This window comes from Zootoca vivipara, chromosome Z2 (genome assembly GCF_965207765.1).
Source record: "Zootoca vivipara chromosome Z2, rZooViv2.hap1.1, whole genome shotgun sequence".
In the NCBI taxonomy this organism is placed as follows: domain Eukaryota; kingdom Metazoa; phylum Chordata; class Lepidosauria; order Squamata; family Lacertidae; genus Zootoca; species Zootoca vivipara.
The window spans coordinates 41,357,752-41,381,676 of NC_142585.1; the positions used below are offsets into that span (position 1 = coordinate 41,357,752).

Sequence of the window (23,925 nt, forward strand, 5' to 3'; positions counted from 1 at the left end):
CCGCGCGCTCACCACTACAACAGCAGCCACTTCCAGGCCCTGCTGGCTGGCTGGGGCGCTTGGCGGTCTCGCTTTTAAAATCCAGTCACTTAAATACCGGTAGGATCTCAGTCTAATTCAGCAACATCTTACTGCCAGTAGTGGCCATAAGGAGGGTGTTAGTTTTCATACACGGCATGGAGGTATGTCTTATTTTCGGGGTATGTCTTATCTTTCGCAAATGCTTAAAAATGCTGCCATGGCTTACTTTATGACTACGTCTTTAAAAAGGGGAAACACGGTACATGGTCAAATTAGGCAGAGGGAGGGAGAGCGGCCATCCCAAGAATCGCCCAGTAAGCTTTGTAGCCGGGTTGGGATCAGAAGCTGTTGCAAGTCCAGCACCTCCAGCCAGTGGCGTAGGAAGTGGTTCGGGCACCTGGAGCGGCAAACATGACGCGGACCTGGGGGCGGGGCGTCGCTACGTAGTGCGCATGCGCACCGTTGCTGCGTACGGCGCATGTGACATACGCGCGACGCTGCGCATGCACGCTACATAGTGGGGTGCCGGCGCTCGCGCTGCCCCCCAAAAGATGGAACCGGAAGCGGGCCACCCCCTCTGCTCCCCCCTTGCTACGCCCCTGCCTCCAGCCTCTACTAGTTGCTTATCTCATCCCGATCTTCATTGCCAGGTTTTGAAGCCCTTTGTATGAGGCTTTTAGCTGTACTTTTGTAATCTTCATTTCCTGTGTTGATTCGAAAAATGCCCTGGGCCTTCCCTTTTATGTATTTTGAAGGCATTTTCAGGGCTTTGGTGAAGGGAATGCTTAAAGTGAGGTGCCGGTGGAGGAGGAGGGGGGACTTCCAGTTAGGCTGACACTGCAGGTGTATTCTAAGGTCATCTTGGGATTTCTTCAAATCCAGCAGAATAGCTTAAAATGCATCAGCATTTCCCCTTCATCCCTCTGCTCCTTTCTCCAGTTATAAAAATGTAGCTTTGAAGCAGGTCATTCCACAGCATTCTGTTCAAGTTCCAACTGCCTTCTTGATAGTGTGGTTTCTTTTAAGCCAGCACACTAGACAGCTATGGACTGATGGTTTGAAACCCTTCTCAAAACAATCATCTTCATAGAATCATAGAGTTGGAATGGGTCCCAAGGGTCATCTAGTGCAGGCATCCCCTAGTTGGCCTACAACTCCCATGATCCCTAGCTAACAAGACCAGTGGTCGGGGAAGATGGGAATTGTAGTCCAAAACATCTGGAGGGCCGAAGGTTGGGGATGCCTGATCTAGTGCAATGCAGGAATCTCAACTAATGCATCCATGACAGATAGCCACCCAATCTTTGCTTAAAAACCTCCAAGGAAATAGTCCACAGCCTCCCAAGGAAGTCCGTTCCTTAACATCAGGAAGTTCTTTCTGATGTTTAGTCGGAATCTCCTTTCTTGTAACTTGAAGCCCTTGATTCGAGTCCTACGCTCCAGAGCAGGAGAAAAGAAGCTTGCTGCACCTTCCTTGAGACATTGGAAGATGGCTATTGTATCTCCTCTCGCCTTTTTTCCAGGCTAAACATACCCAGCTCTTTCAACAGCTCCTCATAAGGCTTGCTTTCCAGACCCTTCACCATCTGGTTTTCTCTCCTCTGCCAGTTTGTCAATATCCTTGAACTGCGGTGCCCAAAACTGGACGCAGGATTCCAGGATAATATACTAGAATAGCAATAGCTTCCACCCCCCCCCCTTTTTTTTGGCTGCTGCAGCATCACATGTTAAGTTTTGTGATCTACGAAGACCTCTAGATCCTTTTCACATGAGCCAGGTTTCCCCCTTCCTGCTCAATTTTGCATTTGGTAGCCACTGAACAAACTCAGCCCACATTGGTCTCTCTCTCTCTCTCTCTCTCTCATTAGGCATTCCCCTCCCCATATTCCTTCTACTACTGCTAACATGGGGGTCCCCCCCACATGCTTCTACTACTGCTAACATGGGGGTCCCCCCCACATGCTGATACTGTCTTGTTCTTTCTCATTCACCCTGTTTTGCCTATATAGCTGTCATCAGTGGTGGGTCTTGCCCATTGGGATTAGCAGGGCAGAAGGCAGGGATCCCAACAGTAGACAGGCCCATAGTCAATGAGAGGCAGAGCCAGCTCAGTTTAGTTTTGCCCCCAAATTCCTACTCCTCTATGCTGAGCTCTCCAAAGACAACACTAAGTCTTAAGCAGGAGGAAGCTGACAAACAGGGCCACCCTCTGGACTGCTTGCAACTAAGAAGGCAAATGGGGGCTGACTGTGAGCAGGCCTAAGGCTGGTGCAGAGTGCTCCATTCTCCCTAATGGATTATTCTCTACTGGCTGTCACAACATAGCAGCTATGTTCGTGATTAGCATATAGAATTGTTCGCAATTGCTGCTTTGGGTGGTGGGGACTGTGAGGGGGTGATTAACAAAATCAATCCTCCTGGCAAACTGTGAATATTGCCTTAGTTGTGCATACCACACCTTTCCTCAGGACATACCACACCTTTCCTCAGCAGAGTTTCTTTTTCTTTGAGAAAAATAAGTCTTTCATGTAAATGTAAACTAAGCTTTAGTAATAAAGAAAACTACAACAAAATAACATGATGAGAGAAGCCAAATAAAACATCAGGCAAGTCTGAGGCAAGAAACAAGAGGCAGTTGGTCCCTCATAACTGACACTCTTAACTGAACACACCCTGAAGGGAGGGGCTGTTTCTGGAGCAAAGCACACAAGCCCCGCCCACCAGATACCAGGCACTCTACTATTCAAATTAGGCCCCAGTGGTTTTTCTTACAGGGACACACCATAGAATTGGATTTTGGAAGCGTTGACGCTAGGAAAGCCATATTGGCTTCCTGCAATGATCTGCAAATATTTGAAGAGTTTCAAGTGGGGGTAGGGGAGAGATAGATAAAACAAAGAGAAATATTGTGTAGGTGGCACATCAAGAATTATTCCTACATGACTCACCTGAATTGTGATCGGTAGCAGAGACTGGATTCTCCCAGGGTTTGGCTGGGAGAGTAAACTAGTCTGAAATGGGTCCTGTGGGCTGCAGGCTGGCAAACAGCTTCAAGACATGTTGAAGAAGAAGAGTCTAACTGAGTTCAGCTCAGAGTAGACTGGCTAAAAGGAATAGATCTAAGCAAGTCATGTTCATTATTTTCAGTGGGCCTTCTCTGAGTAGGTCTAGCATTGGATGCAGTCCAAAATAAAATGAACATTTTTTGGTTTCTGCATCAAACATTTTAGTTACTTTCAGCTGGAAACACAAGTCCATAGAAATTAATCTGGCTGCTTCTGTGACACACATTCCCTCTGTTCCATGTAAAGCTGGCATTACTTTATGCTGCAATTTTAGCACATGGGATAGTTTTTAAAACAGTTGATTTTTCTGATATTCCAGTTTTTGAACATGTTGACTTTTATTTTACAATTTTTCATACAAATTTTACATTCTTTAGGTTGCAACCAATGCTAGGCCTTCTCAGAATAGGCCTGTTGAAAATAATAGGCACAACTAGCTTAAATCCATTAATTTTGGGGCATCTGCTCTTTAAGTAGAACTTAGTCAGACACAAGTTTGTCTGGGAAACAAATTTCCCTCAGAGGTTTTGTTGGCAACTAAACAGGGCACAAATTCTGTTAAATCGACAAATGCATTTTTTAAAAAATTGAGTGCAAATTCTCACAGCATTGATCTTTGCCTTCCAGGGCTCGATTACAGCTTTTTCGGACGCAGAAGATGAACTGGGGCGTGCGGACAATGCAGAACATTCCACTGGGGACCTTTGTTTGCGAGTGAGTGCCTTGCCTTTAGAAAAAAAAATTGTTGGAAGTGTGAGCCAGTGTGGTGTGAGAGCCAGTGTGTAATGGTAGTTAAGAGTGGTGGACTCGTAATCTGGTGAACCGGATTTGCTTCCCCACTCCTCCACATGCGGCTGCTGGGTGACCTTGGGCCAGTCACACTTCTCTGAAGTCTCTCAGCCTCACTCACCTCATAGAGTGTTTGTTGTGGGGGAGGAAGGGAAAGGAGAATGTTAGCCGCTTTGAGACTCCTTCGGGTAGTGATAAAGCAGGGTATCAAATCCAAACTCTTCTCTTCTTTCAACACATTGGGAAGAGAGATCTTCCCTTAAAGCTTGTGTCACAAGGGCTTAACCTTGCAGCGCCCCCCCCCCCACTTGCTTACTCAGTCTCTGACCCTTCCGTATGTGGACCCTTGAGTTTTAGCCCGTGTGCCATTATGCTCATATCTTGGAAGAGGCCATGGGATGTGGGTTCAATGCCTCATATTCACCTTGGACTCAGGTTTTATCCAGTTGAGATTGTATCGTATGGACTTGGAACTATCCCAGGCAAAAATTCTGTCCCCATAAGAACTGGTTTGTGCGGCTGTTCTCTCCCCTCTCTTAACGATCAAGCAATAAATAGGAATGCTGTTGAAACAAACAAACAAATTCTGCAAAGTTGCCAAGTGCCATTTACCAGAAACTTATGTGATCTGTTGCACTACCTAGTATGTGACAGTGACAAACGCCTTGTGTGGTGGGTAGTTTGCACTCACTCACCCACCCTTCCGGTTCACTGCAACTAGTTGCCCATGGGCTTAAAACAGGGGTAGGCCACATGCTGAACCAACCCCGCCCTGGTCCACTGCTAACCATGCTCCTCATTGTTCTTGTTGCTTGCTGTTCAGCTGCTCTCCCCAAGTAGGGCAAGTGCTTGTGGGGCATCTCAGGCCTGGGGGCCAAATGCAGCCATCACACTTCTCTGTCTGGCCTTTGAGACTCTCTCCAGGCTACACCCCTTCTGGACTGTGATAATGCCTCTTCTTTCCCTGCGTGAAGGAAAATTACATGAACATGATGTATATAGATGGTATATTACACCAGTAAAAATGGTTAAAATGTACAAAACCGGGTCCAACATATGTTGGAAATGGAAAGAAAAAGGAGGCACTTTATATCACATGTGGTGGGAATGTAGAGAAGTCAAAAAATTCTGGGAGATGATATACAATGAATTGAAATAAAAAAAAAATTTAAAGGGCATTGGGTGGGGGGCAGAAGCTTTTCTGTTAGGGATTCTAGGACAAGACCTGCCAAGGAAAAGTTTATTTATGTATGCTACAACAGCGGCAAGAGTCTTGTTAGCACAAGGATGGAAGAATGAGGAAGTTCCAACGAAAGAACAATGGCAAGAAAAACTGATGAGCTATGCGGAACTGGCAAAGTTAACATATAAATTATGAGAGAAGGACAACTGTAACTTTAAGGAAGAATGGTAGCTTTTCACAAGCTATTTAAAAAGACAACAAAAGGACTTGGACTCCTTGGCGGGTTTGAATAAACATCCACAATTTATTAGTAGAACATAGGATAGATAAGACAATGACATGTACAACTTTATAATATGCAGAGAATAACATATGTAAACAAATCAGAGGGGGGAGCTGAGGGAAGTCTCTGGAGGGTGGGAGAGGGAGGGCATAAAAAGGGGAAAAATGTAATTGGTTATATTGAGAATGTGGCCTGATTCATAAAGGCATACCGCCTCTGGTTTGTGGCCCTCAAGAAGACTGCCCCTGAGGGGATGTGGCCCTCAGGCTGAAAAACATTCCCTAACGCTGTCTTCATTCAGCCTTGCTTCCAGAGCTTCCTTCCCCACAATAAAAAGAAATATCAAGTGTCCCTTGTGAAACCTGGTTCTTTTAGCACAGCCTTAGGAAGGTTTGCTGGATTAGAAATTGACCATGTTTTTACCCTTCCTAGCAATCATTTGTTTCCCTTGGACTATCTTAAGTGGAGAGGAGATTAATCACGTTGTTGTCTGGAGCCTGCCTGCTCTGGTGATTAATGAGCCTCCCTGGTTCTGCCCTTCACATCAGTGCAGCAGGGCGCCTTTGGTTTAGTGGCTAATCGCTCTCCCGCATTTGATGTCATAATCCTCTGTATGACATCACATCTAGTTCCGTGGAAAAGAAAGGAAGCACAGTGGCTATGTTGGAAGTGTAGGCCTTCAATGACAGAAGGGGACAACTGGCTGTGAGCTCATACAGCTGAAACTCGGAAAATTAGAATACCGTCGAAAAGTGCATTTATTTCAGTAATGCAACCTTTTATTTTAATTTTTACAAATGCTTTCTTTTGGAAATTCAGCAGTAATGAAACAAATAGTTAGAATAATACAAAAATAAACATCGCTATTACATTTCATTCATTCCATTCCATTTATAACTGACCCGCCTAACGACAAATCATGACAATGACAACAAATAAAGGCTTGACGTACCTTGTTTTGCATGTCATGCATCTATCTCGTAGATTGGTTTCACCTTTTAAGTTGCGTTACTGAAATAAATGCACATTTCGACGGTATTCTGATTTTCCGAGTTTCACCTGCACATGTGGACTTTGTACATACGATACTTTGTGGAGTTAAGGGAGACCATTTGCTTCCTTCTGTCCTGTTTTATGAATAAAAGAACATAACAAGAGCCCTGGTGGATCGACATTCTGCTCCAGCATCCTGTTTTCACAGTGGCCAAGCAGATGCCCCAATGGAGAGCCTGCAAGCAGGACCTGACACACAAGAGCAGTAGTCTCCCAGCAATTGGCAGTCAGGGCAGTAGAGGTGGAGCATACCCACGGCAGCTAGTAGCAATTGACAGCCATGAATTGGTTTTACCACATTTAAGGCCACCCGACTTGGTGGCAGTGAATTCTATTAGCTTCCAACATTCAGCTTTATTGGGTGGTCCCAGGTTCTAGTATTCTGGGAGAGGGAGAAATGCTCATTTTCTGCTTTCTCCACACCATGCATGGTGCCATACGCTGCTGTAATTGCCCCTCCCCCCAAAAAAAAATCAGGTGGGGGGGGGGACCTGTGGCTCTCCAGATGTTGCTGGACTCCCATCTCCTGCCATGGTCTAGCCAGCAGGGTCAGGGATGGTGATAGTTTTCAGTCCATCAACATCTGGAGGAGCACAGGTTCCCTGTCCCTTTTCTAAACTAAAACGAACAGCACATAGGGTGTCTCCTCAAAGGGTTAGTTTCTGCAGCCCCTCAATCATTTTAGTTGTTCTTTTCCTGTACCCTTTTCAGGTGTACAGTCAAGCTCTCACTTGGAGCCAAGAGAGATAAAATGCAGAGGAGTCACAACAGCTACAGAGAAAGCCTGCCTGAAAAAGCATTCCTTAAAACAAAACAAAAATGGCCACCTAAACATCCCTAATTGAGTCCAGAGGGCTGGAGGTGTAACACTAAAAGCCTGGTTACTAGTACATAACTAAATGAACCTCTGGGGTGTGTGGCACTCTCAGCAGTACCCCGTCAGAGGAGCACAGTTGCCAGGCAAGAGTGTCCCTTAGGTCTCGTATATTTCTTAATAACCTTTGAACAGCCCAAGGCAGTTTGAACCTCCAGAGCAAGCCTGATGGATGCGACTTTTCCTCAGCAGCCCAGGTGAATTTTTTACAGCCTCTGCAATGCTACAGAACTGCTTGATGAGATGCAAAGTCAGAGGCTCAAAAGACCTGAGAAAGGAGGTATGCAGCGTAAAGGCAGCCTAGCTAGCAACCTTTAAAGTGTGTGTCTGTTGATTTCATATACTTACTGAATTTATATCCAGTCCTTCCTCCACAGAGGAGCCCAGAGTGGCAAACAGATACACAATTTAAAAACAGAAACATTCTAAAACAGATGAACACATTCTAAAAACAATTACGGTTAAAAAAGATCTAAAAGCAATTAAAGTTAAAAAAGATCTAAAAGCAATTAAAGTTAAAAATGTTCTTAAAGTAATTACAATTAAAAATAAAAACATTCCTTCAGTAGCACCTTAAAGACCAACTAAGTTTATATTTTGGTATGAGCTTTCGTGTGCATGCACACGAAAGCTCATACCAAAATATAAACTTAGTTGGTCTTTAAGGTGCTACTGAAGGAATGTTTTTATTTTGCTTCGACTCAGACCAACACGGCTACCTACCTGTAACTACAATTAAAAATGTTATTCCTGGCACATCTTCTTGAGTTGCTCAAAACCAGATTATTGCTTTCTAATTAACCTGGAATGACACATTAGCAGTTTTTAGGAGAAGGTGGGTGGAAACAATTTCACCCTTAAGTGTGCCCATGTGTCTTAGGAGGCCCACCTTTTAACCACACTCAGCCATGAGTCTGGAAGAGTTTGTGATGCAGGAGGGACACTCGACTCCCATCAGCCCTGGCCACCAGAGCAAATGGTCAAGGATGATGGGAGTTGTAGTACAGCAGCACCTTGAGGGCCACATGACCTCCACCTCAGCTTTAAAGGATGCTAGGAGGCAACTCATGTGAAGTGATCTCGCTGTGTCTTGGAAAAGCTGCAGGTAGAAGAGGTGGAGCCTTAAGGGTGACCAGATAACACTGCAGCCAGAGCAGGAGTGGGGAGACCCTATGGTCTCTCCCTAGCCCACATCCCTCACTGGTCCAGCTTCACATTATTGAGTGACTTCGTCAGACTGAAAACGCTTTGGGAGCATCTCTAACAGGCTGCTTGGTACAGAGCAGACTTCCTCAAACTCTGCCCTCCAGTTGTTTTCGGACTACAGTTCCCGTCATCCCTGACCACTGGTCCTGCTAGCTAGGGATCATGGGAGTTGTAGGCCAAAAAACATCCGGAGGGCTGTGTTTGAGGAAGTCTGGTATAGAGTAATGGAGGCTGCTCTGCTGGGAAAATAGAGCCCAGGCTAAGCAACACTAGCCTACCCTCAGCCAGCCATCACATCTGCCATCCTACTTGCAACAAGCCCGGGATGTGCTGGCCTTGCCTGTAAGCTTCCTCTTCTTTAGTCTCAGTGTTGTCCCATGTAGAACTCAGCAGGCCAGAGCAGGACAACATGTTGGCATCACTTGTCATTGCCTCTGGCCCCACCTACTGTTGGTCTCCCTGCCATCTGCCCTACCAGTCCCAACGGGTGGCAGCAAGTGTCTTCAGCCTTTTCAGACCCAGGGCCCTATTTTAACCCAAATATGGATCTGGGGACCCATTTATTGATCTCTTACCATGTAGTCTAGCTCCTCCTGTGACCCACCTTGGGTCAGGCTGCAACCCACGAATGGGTCCCGAGCTGCCAGTTCATTAAAGGCCACTGCTCTGGAGTAACATGCCAGGCTGTGGGTTTTTCCTTCTGGGGACAGAGTGCAAGCTGACCCCCTGGGGGGAGCAGTCATTCAGGTCACCCAAAACTTGGGAAATGGATGTTTTGGGATGTTAAAGAAGGGGCTCTCTTGGAAGGAGGTTCATTTGAATGCATACACTACCATACGTCCAAATCTCCTGCGAAAAAAGATTGTTAGTCTCCAATTCTGGTTTCTCATTTCTCCCACAGGTACGTTGGAGAGCTAATTTCTGATTCAGAGGCAAATGTACGGGAAGAAGACTGCTACCTTTTTGAACTTGACAACAAGGTATTAAACTTGAAGGGCTTGCGGGACAAGCAGAAGTGCTAAAACAAATTCTGCCTCTTCCCCCCGCCCCCCACCCCCATTTCACCATCTGTAAAAGTTGGTGTGACAGGAAGCTCTTTTCGCCTTTTAGGAAAAGCAAAACATCCTGTGGAGTTGGGAAGGGGAGAGGGCTGAGAGACTCAGGGGACGGATGGTGGGGGAAACTGGGACGTCTTCTTCTGGGCCACCAGTTCGTAAACAGCCTCTGCTGAGCACGACTCTTTGCCCAAAGGTGATTGGGGGGGGGGGGAAGGAGGGAACAAAGATTAGTTAACCAAGAATTGTATCCAACGCTAGTCCTGTTCAGAGTAGACTCACTGAAGAATAACGGACACTACTTAACTTGGATGCAGTAATCTCAGTGGGCCTACTCTGAGTAGAACTTAGTTGGGTACAACCCTGTAAGGCAAATGCCTCATGCAGACCCGCTTCCACCATGGGGCATTAGTTGGATGCTGCCTCTTAATAACTTTTAATTCAGTTGTTTTGCTTTGTTCTTAAGGCCATATCTAGACCAGTGTTTCCCAACCTTGTGCCTCCAGCTGTTTTCGGACTACAATTCCCATCATTCCTGACCACTGGTCTTGCTAGCTAGGGATGATGCGAGTTGTAGTCCAAAAACATCTGGAGGCACAAGGTTGGGAAACACTGATCTAGACTATGCATTTAAAGCAGTGTGACACCGCTTTTAAACAGCCATGGCTTCCACCAAAGAATCCTGAGAACTGAAGGTATTATGGATGCTGAGAGCTGCTCCCACTCACAGAGCTACAATTCCCAATGTGTTTTAGCAGTCAATCCTTCTTCCCAAGGAATTCTGGGAATTGTAGAGGAGGAAGGGTTAGCATAGTGCAAATGCATTCTCTCTCCCCCCCCCACCCCAGGGTACTCTGGGGATTGGGAATAGGGAGTTCTCCTAGCAGCACTCCACACCCTTAACAAACTTATGGTTCCCAGGATTCTTTGGGCGAAGTGGTATAAAGATGCTTTTAATGCAGGCACCCCCAAACTCGGCCCTCCAGATGATTTGGGACTACAACTCCCATCATCCCTGACCACTGGTCCTGTTAGCTAGGGATGATGGGAGTTTAGTCCCAAAACATCTGGAGGGCCGAGTTTGGGGGTGCCTGTTCTAATATATAGTGCAAATGGGACCTCGAACTCTAGTGAATGAAAAGTATTCAGTGGGGTGGGGGGGAATGGAAAATGAGACATATTTGATCCTGTTACCCAGCTCTAGGAACTGTAGCCCTGTGAGGAAGAATGTCAGGGTATGTGTGTGTGTGTTTCCGTTTCCTTCTAGCGGTACTAGGCACGCTTAACAAGCAACAGTTCCCATAATTCATCAGTGGAAACCATGACTTTCAAAGTGGTATAAGAATTGCTTTAAGTCAGGCATCCCCAAACTTCGGCCCTCCAGATGTTTTGGACTACAATCCCCATCATCCCTGACCACTGGTCCTGTTAGCTAGGGATCATGGGAGTTGTAGGCCAAAACATCTGGAGGGCCACAGTTTGGGGATGCCAGCTTTAAGTACATGGTGCATATGGGGCCTAAGTAAAATACCTGCACAGGATAACTCTTCAAATAAATTCCTCCAGCTCCAGCAGAGACTGATTTTACATGGAACAAAAAAAGTCTAATCAGAGGTTCTCTCTCTCCCCTCCCCAACTTCCTCAGAACAAAGACGTGTACTGCATAGATGCCCGCTTTTACGGCAACATCAGCCGCTTCATCAACCATTTCTGCGAGCCCAACCTGACCGCCGTACGAGTGTTCATGTCCCACCAGGACCTGCGCTTCCCCAGAATTGCATTCTTCAGTACCAGGAATATCCAAGCGGGAGAAGAGATTGGGTATGTGTAAGAGGAGGAGAGAAAGAAATGGCAGGAATGGAAAGGAGGAGGAGGACGGAGGAAGAAGAGTTGCTTAAACCCAGGGATGGAGGCAGCCCTTGGTCTGTCAGAGACAACCATTCCTTCAGGGAAAATATTTGTGTGGTGGGGGATCAGATTGTGGGCACCTGTGGGGATTCCCTTGGGGAGGGGGGGGATGTTCAAATTAAGAGAGTAAAGAGGAATGCGCAGTTAATGCCTCACAGAAGTTGAGAAGAATGGTGCCTGTAAAGGTAAAGGGGACCCTTGACCATTAGGTCCAGCTGTGGACGACTCTGGGGTTGCGGCGCTCATCTCGCATTATTGGCGTTATTTTGCTGCTGCCCTGCCCTGCAGAACACTCTATTTGCCCAGCAGCAAAAAATAAAAAAAAATCTGGTCTGGTAATGTGGAAGAAGAAGAAGGAAAGGGCCTAGAATTTTGTTTTGGTGCCCTAGTTCCCACATGGCTCCTAGCTTTCCTATCCCAGTTTCTAACACTGGTCAGAGGTTCAAACCCATGGTATCTCCAGGTAGGACTGGGAGAGACTCCTAATCTGAAACCTTAAGGAGATGCTGCCAGTCAGTGTAGACAATACTGAGGTTGATGGGCCAATGTTCACTTTATAAGGGGCCATGACTCAGTAAATGCAGATGGTCGCTTGTTCAGTTCCTGGCAACTATTTTTTTGTGGTGGGGGTATGGGCTTGGCGGGGGGAATGAATTTTGAAGGTGTGGGGGTCATTAATAAGCTTGAACTGAACTTGATTAAGCTTTCCTAGCTTTCTGCTGGCTCTTAAGATTCTGTTTCATTTTTTAAATGTATTTTGCACTTCCCTTTTTTAAAATGATGATGATGATGATAATTAATTTAATAATATTATTTATTATTTAACAATAATAATTTATTTATTTATACACACCCTGCCCATCTGGCTGGGTTTCCCCAGCCACTCTGGGCGGCTTCCAACAAAATATTAAAATACAATGGTCTGTTAACATTAAAAGCTTCCCTAAACAGGGCTGCCTTCGCTGTATTCCTTGTTTATATTGGAACCCAACTTGGAAAGCTTTTCTTTTAAAAGTCAGTATTATAGGAACAAACAAAGCTGCCTAATTACTGATTCAGACCCAGCTGATTATTGTCTACACCAGGCATAGCCAAACTTGGCCCTCCAGCTGTTTTGGGACTACAACTCCCATCATCCCTAGCTAACAGGACCAGTGGTCAAGGATGATGGGAATTGTAGTCCCAAAACAGTTGGAGGGCCAAGTTTGGCCATGCCTGGTCTACACTGACCGGTGTAGTCTTCAAGCTGTGCATATTCCATCAGCTTAAGTTGCCATTCTTCTTTAGTTGGGATCTCGCTCATTTTTTATTTTGGGGCTAAAAAAACACGGGCCGCGGTAGTGGCATACATAAATAATCTTTTTTGACACCTGGGAAATTCCGTCTGAATTATCCCCAACGAAAAGGACTCTGGTTTTTTTGGGAAGGTACTTTTAAACGTGTTTTTCAATTCATTATGGATCATTTCCCATTACCTTTTTTACAAGTCCACCACATAATGAAAAAATGTTCCCTCAACCTCCCTGCATCTCCAGCACTGATTCAGTCTTGTACTGTACATCTTAGCAAGTCTACTTGGAGCTAAATACCATCTGCAAATCATTTTAATGTAGTTCTCCTTCAAAGAATTAACATGCTGTGAACTTCAAATAACTTTTCCAAAGTTTTCCCCAGAGGTTAAAGTCTATACCAAGGTCTAGTGCAGGCTTCCTCAACCTCGGCCCTCCATATGTTTTTGACCTACAACTTCCCTGATCCCTAGCTAGCAGGACCAGTGGTCAGGGATGATGGGAATTGTAGTCTCAAAACATATGGAGGGCCGAGGTTGAGGAAGCCTGGTCTAGTGTTTCCATCCAAGCTGATCCTTATAAGAACGACTAAACATTCACACACTTTGGTTTTTGGCCCCACCCATTTCCTACATGTAGCCCTTGAGAGACTGCTTAGCAGGGAGTGGGGGGGGGGTCTAAGTCTGTTGGTGGGGGAGCCCAAACAACTTAACCTGTGCTGTTTTGTGGTGGTGTTGGTGGTGGTGGAATCAATTGTGTGGCTTCCTCCTGTGTATATTAGCCCAGAAGTACAACACTCTCTCTCTCTCTCTCTCTTTCTCTCTCTCTCTCTCTCTCAGGTTTGACTATGGCGAAAGGTTCTGGCAAGTCAAGAGCAAGTACTTCAGTTGCCTGTGCAACTCTCCCAAGTGCAGGTACTCCAGCGCCGTTCTGGCTCAGAGGCAGGCCAGCACTTCCTCATCCCAGGAGGTGTTGGAGGGCAGGCTGCCTGACACAAGCTCTACAATAGCAGTGGCAACAACCTCATTTTGAGGGCTTTCTACACACCTAGAAAGAAGAAACACCACCACAGATTGTAAGATATTTCTTTTTTATATATTTTCAAGAAAGGAGACTTCCCCCTCCCGTAAAAAAACAAAACACAAAATCCTACCCCATAGCCCTGCAGCAGTCCAGCATTGAAGTTTTTTTTTTTTGCTATTGAGTGTTACTGGAGGAAGGAGCCAGGCACCTTCTGCTCGTCACAGATGACGCAGGTCCACACCGCTTTCTTCTTCCACCCGCAGCAGACCAGGAAGTAGCTGGCTTGCTAATGCAGGCCCAGGGGCAGCTGTTCTCATCCTTCCGTGCTGAGAGACCCTTTAGAGGCCTCTCTTAATGTGATCCCTGTTCTCCGAGCCAAGGAAGAGGTCTTCCGCCCACCCCCCTGATTCCCCCACCTGAAAGGACAAAATTTGAACGAATTGCTGATGTTGTAGTAAAACTCTGGATACTTGATGAAAGGTGATGGTGATAATTAGGATGATGAATTCTTGAAGCCAAACCCACCTCCTTGGCACAAGCACCGGGGCCAGCTTACCTTTGCAGGCAAACCTTCCTTTCTCGCTCATCGTCCGAGGATTGAAATGGAACTAATTTCGAACAAGGTGCCTGTCTGACCTAAGCCAGCGTATTTGCTGTTCTCCGTCACAACCTCTTAATTATTTGTCTAAGCCACACAGAGGTTCTCCCAAGTCCAGCTAGGGGCTTCTCCATTACAGAGAGTTTCCTTTTTTCCCAGTGTTTCAGCGCATACACCCCTATCATGCTCTGGGAGCCTGGAAGGAATATGTCTTACATAACACTAACTCTGGAAAAGGAATTGAGTTGTTTTTTTTCCCCATACGGAGAAACTCTCACTTACAGAGAGACCCTCTTCCAGGCATTTCCTGAAGCAAATGCTCAGCCTGGGCACCCCTGAGAACATGGTGGCAAAGAAGATCTAACTGTGCCATCGCTGTTTTTCTGAATTCATTCATTTCTTCCCCATGACTCTCCATGTAAAGCTACACATTGTGATGCTGATGGTTGGATTGAACTGATTTCTCTTGTACCATACTTGGGGGAGCTGAACAGAAAAGCAACTCACCCGAGCAACTCAACGGTGCTGATTTTTGTGTGATTTCCCCCCCCCTCACTACTACGTAAAATGAAATTTTCAGTTGTATAATAAAAGGGGGGGGGAAGAACAAAGTGATCTTAGTATAAAATGCAGGGACGACAAAACCCACAAGACCTTTTGTTAGTATTGTAGTGGGAATAAAATCTGTCATCACCTTTTGTGCGGTGGTAAAGCAGATCATTCCCCCCCCCCCCCATTTATCTCTTAAGTACTGTAATTAGTGCAGTACCAGGTTGGGGGACTTTTTTGTGGGGTTAATTTTTTTTTTTTTTTTGGAGGCGGGAGGGGTGCATCTCTTCTAAACCGTTCATATTGCTGGGTGGTCTTCCCCCCATTTTTCCTTTCTGTTAAATGTTTTTGTTTTTTGCTTTTTTTTTCTTTTTCTTTTTTGAGTTTCAAAGGTTCCCACCTTTGGGCTCCTGTCATTTCATTGTTCTGTTTTCAATGAAATCAATAAAAAGTGCATTAAACTTTTGGCCTCTTTAGTCTTTACTAGATTAAATTCTTGCAATACTTCCCTCTGCGGTCCCTACTATGCACACTTTTATTCTAGTTTAATTAATTCAGGAGCAATATCATCCTCAGAGCAGGGTTCACTGTACAGCTATATCACATGTTTATAAGCAGCTCAAAAAGCTGGCAATAACAATGGCATTTGAACATTTCTATAATATTTTTTTTATGTGCTCATTGCGTTATGTTTTTGTATTGTGTTCCCAACAAGAACCCTGAAAGGCAAGTCACTCATGGCTTTCCTCTAAATCTGAGGCTGAGAGGCTTGTCAGACACCACCTCCTGCAAATGGGATTCCAAGCCTAAATTAGAAAGTGGAGAGAGTTTCGGGTGGGTGGGTGTGCACATGTATGCGTCTTTATAAGAGAGAGAGAGAGAGAGAGAGAGAGAGAGAGAGAGAGAGAGAGAGAGAGAGAGAGGCAAAGCCCCAAACCATTAGCGAAATGATTACTTTTGCTGTGCCTCTGAAAAGGGTATATAGCTTTTGTTGACTGTTATTTAAATTCTCCATTCATTGCCTTCTCCAAACCATAACTAAATGCACCATAATCTACAAGTTACAACTGGCGAGGACTGTAGCTCAGTGTGGTGCAGCATCTATTTTGCATGCAGAAGGTACCAGGTCCAGTCCGTGGTATCTGCAAGTAGGACTGGGAGCAACCCGTGCCTGAACCCCTGCAGAATTGCTGCCAGCGTAGACAGTACTAAACTACATGAATCAACGGTCTTGCTAAATATGAGGCATATTTCTGTGTTCCCAACAGCTGCACCTGATGCACATTTTCCCAGGCAGTTTGTTTGACTTCCTTCTGTTTACCCGAACCTTCCTATTACCCATATAGGACTCTCTATTTCTGCCATTTGTATAATTCTTGTCTTGGCTATAATGCGTGGATCATACGGGAATTTTTTCCTTCCAGTGAGCACTCAGGGCTGATTTCCTTAAGAATGGATAGGTTTGATCTTCTCGCAGTCCATGGGACTCTCAAGAGTCTCCTCCAGCACCATAATTCAAAAGCATCAAATTCTTCGGCGATCAGCCTTCTTTATGGTCCAGCTCTCACTTCCATACATCACTACTGGGAAAACCATAGCTTTAACTATACGGACCTTTGTAGGCAAGGTGATGTCTCTGCTTTTTAAGATGCTGTCTAGGTTTGTCATTGCTGTCTAGGTTTGTCATTGTCAAACCTATCCCTTCTGAAGGAAATCAGCCCTGAGTACTCACTGGAAGGACAGATCCTGAAGCTGAGGCTCCAATACTTTGGCCACCTCATGAGAAGAGAAGACTCCCTACAAAAGACCCTGATGCTGGGAAAGATGGAGGGCACAAGGGGAAGGGGACAACAGAGGATGAGATGCTTGGACAGTGTTCTCGAACATGAGTTTGACCAAATTGCTGGAGGCAGTGGAAGACAGGAGTGGCTGCCGTGCTCTGGTCCATGGGGTCACAAAGAGCCGGACACAACTAAACGACTAAACAACAACAGTTCCTATCTGCTGGTTTTCCTACCACCATTTCCCAAAACTTAAATATATCAGAGTGAATCTGAGGCTGGTAGGAGACCAGACTGATGCTCTGCAAATGTCACTGGTAAAAAGCATTTTCACACACCAAATGGTGATGCTCTGGGGTGACAGTGGAGGCGGAGGCCCCGCCAGTCTGTGATGGCTTCCCCTAGGAGTAGCAGCCTCTTCCCGTTGGCAAAACTTAGGTTTGAGGCGGCCGCAGGCTATTCACAGCTGACTGCCCTCCTGCGCAGCCTCATTCCATGCTTGTTTACCTTAAGATAGAAGAAAGTTCATCTGAATTACAGTGAGTGGGATTCTTGCATTGCTTTTCTGCAACTGCTCTCAGTGTGGGGTAAGGCACAAAGCAATAAATATCCTGCAACTCAACTAAAAAAAAACCCTGTGTTGTCTATAAGCAAAACAGCAGCAATATCTGCCCGAAGGATCAGCCTTTTGTTGCCATTCTCCCTTTGCTTCTGCAGCCAACTTGGGGTGGTGAATCCTTTCCCACCTTAGGGCCTCCAGGGGCCATACACTGGTGATGGGCGGGACCGGATGCAAGGGAAAATGGATGCAAAAGCAACTATAGTTGTTATCCTTGTGCAGTAGGCTAGTTTATACATGTGCACACCTCTTAAGATACAAGCAAGCAAAAGTCATTATTGCAGTTCAAAGCCCACATTCCAGCTTGCAAGAACACTCAAGTAAATAGAAGGCTGTTGATGTGAGTGGTCTGGGGAAAGAATGTGGCCAAGGGGAAAGAATGTGTGGGGAGAGTTCCAAGGGCCAGATAAGAGAGGCCTGGAAGGCCACATTGAGCCACTGGGCCTGAGGTTGCCAAGCCCTGATCTAAAAACTGGAATGCAGGCTTCCTCGTCCACTATGAGGCAGGTCCCATTTTATGGAATAACAACAGCAAGGCCAAACTGCTCACAGAAAGCCCGTTGTAGATCTCTGATAATTTGTCGTTCCCAATTCGACATCCCCATAATTTGAAGCAAGGCTTAAATGCCAGCCAGTCTTAAGTTTAAAAGGAAATTGCATATAACTCTGGGTCAACACATTGACATGAATGGACCTAGGTTAGTCATGTTCATTAATTTCATGTAATATAATAATAATAACAAAATTTTATTTACACCCCGCCCTCCCCAGCCAAGGCCGGGCTCAGAGCGGCTAACACCATATATAAAACAACTAGTTAAAATACAACTCAACAAGACTAAATACATTAAAATTAAGAATTTAAAATTGGGCTACTTTTGAGTAGGATTGGCTTTGCTTCAACCCTTTGGTTGTAGGGGGAGGAGGACACTTGTTCAGAGACCCAAATCCACAAATGTTGACAATGATTCCTCCCCCCCCCCCAAAAAAAAATTAACCTGGGAATTGTAGCTCTGTGAGGGGAAAACTAGAGTTCCCACTGTTCTTGAGGATAGGGGCATTATGTGCTTTAAATGAATGGTGTAGATTTGCCTACAGTTTTCCTCTACCTCCCACCCCACACATATGTAAGCCTACGACTTGGCTGGAGGCACGAACCAAAGGGTGAGAGCAAAAGGACTCTTGGCTGAAAACTCTTGTTCCCCGGCCCAACCCCACCTGATGACATTTCTGGTAGCTGACTGCCATGGAGTTCAATTAAACTGCTTCCATTCTGAAGAAGTGTGCATGCGCACAAAAGCTCATACCAATGACAAACTTAATTGGTCTCTAAGGTGCTACTGGAAGGATTTTTTAAAATTTTGTTTCAACTACGGCAGACCAACACGGCTACCTGCCTGTAACTGGTTCAATTAACAGTGAGTGGCAGCAATTCATTGTTGATAATAGGGCTGTCAGGCTCCCAAACCAAAACACAACAGAGACTTTTACTTCTTAAGTAATAAATCTTTCCTGCTAATAGTATAGATTCAGTCCTGAGCAGAACGCCAGAAGCTAAGATCCCAAGGTATGAGCAAGGCAAGATGTTCATAACCAAATGGAAGTTATGAAGTTGTCCCCTCCGGCTCTGGTTCCCCATCCCCTCTGTTGCCCCATGGGTGCTTTCTATGCCCCCAACTTCTCCATCCCCAGCTTGCCGTGGTGTGTACCAGTCGCAGCTACAGCTCTCCCCAGAATGCTCTTCCTCCTTCCCCTTGTCTTGCCAGTTCATGACACTCTGCTTCTCCCTCTCTGACATCTAGAGCAGCAGGGGGAGGACATCTCCATCCATGAGTGCGAGCCTTTCATCCCCATGTCTGTTTCTTCTTCCTCTTCCTGCCCCCCCCCCACAACAGCTGAATTAGCATTGTGGCAGCCGACAGGCATCAACTAGGGTTGCCATATGTCCGGGAAATCATGGACATGCTCTCTTTTGGGGGGCCAACATGCCCATCTGAGGGATTTTTAAATTTTGAAATGTCTTGGTTTGGGGGGGGAGATTACTATTATTACTAGTAGGGATGCAGGTGGCACTGCGGGTTAAACCACAGAGCCTAGGGCTTGCCGATCAAAAGGTTGGCGGTTTGAATCCCCGCCACGGAGTGAGCTCCCATTGTTCGGTCCCTGCTCCTGCCAACCTAGCAGTTCAAAAGCACGAAGTGCAAGTAGATAAATAGGTACCGCTCCAGTGGGAAGCTAAACTGTGTTTCCTTGTGCTGCTCTGGTTCGCCAGAAGTGGCTTTGTCATGCTGGCCACATGACCTGGAAGCTGTACACCGGCCCCCTCGGCCAATAACGCAAGATGAGCGCTGCAACCCCAGAGTCGGCCACGACTGGACCTAATGGCCAGGGGCCCCTTTACCTTTACCATTATTATTACTATTACTACTATTACTATTATTATTAGCTTGGACACAGGCTGCTCTGCATGCCACAACTGCTGCCAGCTCAACCTGGGGGGAAAGGCGCATGGGCACAGTGGCCACCCCACACACCTGTACCCATGTGCCTCTTTCCCCTGCTCAGGCTGGCAGCTGCTTGGACTATCCTCTGTTTGGCTCTTCAAGATACGGCAACCCTACATCAACAGAGTTCAATGACATATTCCAGACAGGCAGAAAGCACTTGGCAATAGTGCAAAGCAGGGCTGGCGAGGAGTGTGTAGTTTGGGAGAGTTCCAAGGTCCTGACAGAGGGGCTGCAATCAGTCTCTGGGCATGAGGCTCCCACTGTCATGTTCTGGTCTGAGGCCAGATCCCATGGGGGGAAAACTGCAACACTGGAGGCAAGGCTGGTCAAAGGCTGCTGAACCAGACAGAGAATCTCATTCATAGGAAAAAAAAGAAAAGGGTCCTCCCACCATGGACATTACCGGGGAGGGGGGCAGCTGCCCCATCAATAAAAATAGATAAAAATACACATTAAACTGAGGTTCCCCCCCCCACAAAAGGCCTGTCCCTTCTAACAAAAGGGTCCCCCCCCACACACAAAATCCTGGATATGCCATGTTCCACACTGCTTTAATTGCTGCATGAAAAACGAGAATTCTATAGCAGGAAGCTTTCCCCTGACAGATTGATGCCCAAAAGCTGGTTGACCACTGTTGGCTGACTTCGAACTGAGGTTTTGCCTTGCCATGGCAATAGGAAAAATGAAATGAACATATCTTCCTGCCACTTCTCCTCTTTCTCTTCTTGCTGGTGTTGATCAAGCTGCAAGCTAGACTCTTCCCTTGGGAAGGCTGTGACCAACACAGGCTGTAAGCTTCTTGAACTGGTGTCTTGTTAATTGAATTCCTAATAGCCTGGTTTAGATTAAAGCCTACTCTGGCCTTTTTTGTCTCCTTAATTATCCTCCTCAGCACTTTGGGGAGTTAGCAGAAAGGAGGTTTGGTGAACTCTGCAAAGCTGCCCTCCTTTGGGGAGAAAGTTGTGGTTGGATTGGCAAGATCAGCTTTTCACCCTGAGCAGGGAGGAGGATGGGTAGCCTGCATGGGAGGAAGCAGAGTCTTTGGGTAAACTGAAGATAGGTGGGAGTCAACCTACTCCTCTGTACCCCTGGGGAGGGAAGACATCTTGTGTACTCTACCAGCAGATGATCATTTCTGTTGCCCTCTCCAAGTTTATGCTGCTCTTTAAACAGTGGGCTTTGAAGAACATGTGACCGCTTGGGCTCATAAACTTCCAGCTGTCCCTGTCCTTTGAGAGATACCTTACAACAGTCGTGGCCAGAGCACTCTGGGACTGGTAGGGAGGCAAAGAGTCCAGCAGTAGGTGTCACCAATGACAGGCAAAGGCAACTCCTAGTTTTGCCCCCATTCTTCCTCCCTGCCAAGTTCTACATGAAACAAGGATGTTGACAGCCATGACTATCCCCTGCACTGGGAAAGGTGGGGATGGTGACCCATTTGCTCTCATGGACCAATCTTCCCTATGTAAAAGAGGGATTTAGACCTCAAGGAGGCATTGGGAACAGGGACCATGCAAGACATTTGCAAGAAATTACTGAAAGAAAATGACTCCAGCAGAGATGATAGTCACCAAACAAAAAGGCTTCTTGTAGCTAACCAGTCACAGGCAGAGCCCACTAACTCCACCTGTGTCCCCACCCTCCTCCCTACTGAGTTCTACAATGGCAACACCCGAGGCTATGTGCACACTAACCCTTTCATAACACAAATCGTGATTCTCAATCCAGAATCATTCATACTCACCCTCAACATGCTGCTTTCGATCTAGATTGGTTTTAGATCCTGCTGTCCACAAGGTTGAGTGGTGGTTGCTTAAGACACATTTGGTAAAGCCGCCCTTGATTAGGTTACCTGTGCCTTTTCCTGCCTGCAAGTTCCCCCAGGTGAATGAAGAGGAAAGAAATGCTGGTTGCAGTCTCGGTCTACACTCACCCTCAATGTCACGGGCAGGTGTGGATCACATGTATCTGTTTTCTAATAGACACACTGTGGGGTGATGCAGAATTGATTCGCAACAAGATAGATTTAGATCAGGGGTCAGCAAACTTTTTCAGCAGGGGGCCGGTCCACTGTCCCTCAGACCTTTTAGGGGGCCAGACTATATTTCGGGGGGGGGGGATATGAACGAATTCCTATGCCCCACAAATAACCCAGAGATGCATTTTAAATAAAAGGACACCTTCTACTCATGTAAAAACACCAGGCAGGCCCCACAAATAACCCAGAGATGCATTTTAAATAAAAGGACACCTTCTACTCATGTAAAAATACCAGGCAGACCCCACAAATAACTCAGAGATGCATTTTAAATAAAAGGACACCTACTCATGTAAAAACACCAGGCAGACCCCACAAATAACCCAGAGATGCATTTTAAATAAAAGGACACATTCTACTCATGTAAAACATGCTGATTCCCGGACCGTCCGCGGGCCGGATTTAGAAGACGATTGGGCCGCATCTGGCCCCCGGGCCTTAGTTTGGGAACCCTTGATTTAGATGGTGGGTGTGCCACATAGGGAAAAAAAGCACTCTATCGCCATTTACTCCAGAATAAAATGCTGTGGGTGTGCAGCCTGAGACTAAGGAAGAGGAAACTGACAGTTCCCCCCTCGGACTGCTGGTGGCAGGGCAGTGTGTGTGTGTGTGCGTGTGTGTGTGTGTGCGTGTGTGTGCTCTCTCTTCTTACATTCATATTCTGTGGACAGAAAAGTGGGAAGTGTGGGTACAGCTCACAATGGGGCTCTCCAGATGTTGGTGCTCCAGATGTTGCTGAACAACAACTCACATCTTCCTGGACTATCCTGGCTGGGGTTGATGGAAGCTGCTGTTCACCTGCGTCCAGAGGGCAACAGGTACCCCATCCCTGTTTCACAGTAACTCCCTCCCCCCCCCACAGGCTTTATGGGACTAGAGTGAGCCACATACATTGGAGCAAGCTTTTAAGTTTCATGCATGACCATACCCTTGTCTTATTTAGAAGTGTAAGGATTTTTAATATTGTTATTCCAGAGATGGGGAAATTGCATCCTTCCTTATGTATGATGTTGGACTCCCAAGCATTGTTGACAATGGGGCTCCTTGGGATTGGTGGGAATTATTATTTTCTACACTGACTGCATGTGGCTACCATCCTTCCCCATAAATATACCGTAGGAATCTGCCCTACACTGAGTCAGGCCACTGGTCCATCTAACTCAGTACTGTTGACACTTGACTGGCAGCAGGGTTTCAGATAGGGGATAGTCCAAGGCCTACCTGGCAATGCCAGGGGCTGAAATTGAGATCTTCTATAGCAGGCATGTCCAACCGACTGATCACGATATACCGGTTGATTGCGGTGCATCCCTGGTCAATCCTGGTCGATTGCGTGATCCTGATTGATCGCTCAAAACAACAACAACTTCAGGTCTTCCTCCCCAGAAGAAGCTCAACAACTTTGGGTGTTATGTACTGAGCTGAACCATAGAACAATAGGATCCAGAATCACCAGTCTGATTGGTCCACAGGAGCCACCCAATCCAACTCCAGGTAGAAGTGAATCCGCAACCTGATTGGCCTGCAGGAGCAGCCAATCAGGCTGCTGGCAGAAGTGAATCCACAACCTGATTGGCCTGCAGGAGCAGCCAATCAGGCTGCTGGCAGAAGTCAATCCACAAACTGATTGGCCCACAGATGTAGCCCTGAAGTAGCCAATCAGGCAAAGCCCATTGTGTAAATAATGTATATAAGCAGATGGTTTTGGGAAAAGGGCATTCTTCTCTTCTTCTCCTTGATGACTAAGAGCTGAATAAAGAGCATGAAATTCACTCTCGACTCCGAGTATATTTCATTGGGTCTTCCCCCCCCCCCAAATCCCAACAACTCTGATCAATCCTTCCCCCCCCCAAAAAAAAACCACAACTCAACAACTTTGGTCAATCCAATGGGTAGATCGCTGCAAGTTTTTTTAAAAAAACAGTGGGAGTAGATTGCAGTCTTTTGGGAGTTGGACGTGCCTGTTCTATATGCAAAGCAGATGCTCTCCCCTTCCTTTCTGCAGCCCTTCCCTTAAGGCATAGGAAGCTGCCTTGTACTCCGACCATTGGCCCACCTAGCTCAATATTGCCAACTCTGACGGG

The 23,925-nt window shown here is 46.3% G+C and overlaps 1 protein-coding gene across 19 annotated transcripts in view; it reads left to right on the forward strand.

The window, feature by feature from the left end:
* EHMT1 (euchromatic histone lysine methyltransferase 1) overlaps positions 1-15,357 on the forward strand; it is a 139,440-nt gene extending 124,083 nt beyond the window's left edge. For all 19 annotated transcript variants that reach the window (XM_088664979.1, XM_060270630.2, XM_088664987.1 and 16 more), the window contains 4 exons: positions 3,714-3,800; positions 9,376-9,454; positions 11,175-11,350; positions 13,566-15,357. In XM_088664979.1, the coding sequence (XP_088521105.1) occupies positions 3,714-3,800; positions 9,376-9,454; positions 11,175-11,350; positions 13,566-13,758 (535 nt within the window). In that variant the 3' untranslated portion in view covers positions 13,759-15,357. The remainder of the gene's footprint in view (positions 1-3,713; positions 3,801-9,375; positions 9,455-11,174; positions 11,351-13,565) is intronic.
* The last annotated feature ends 8,568 nt before the right edge of the window (positions 15,358-23,925 follow it).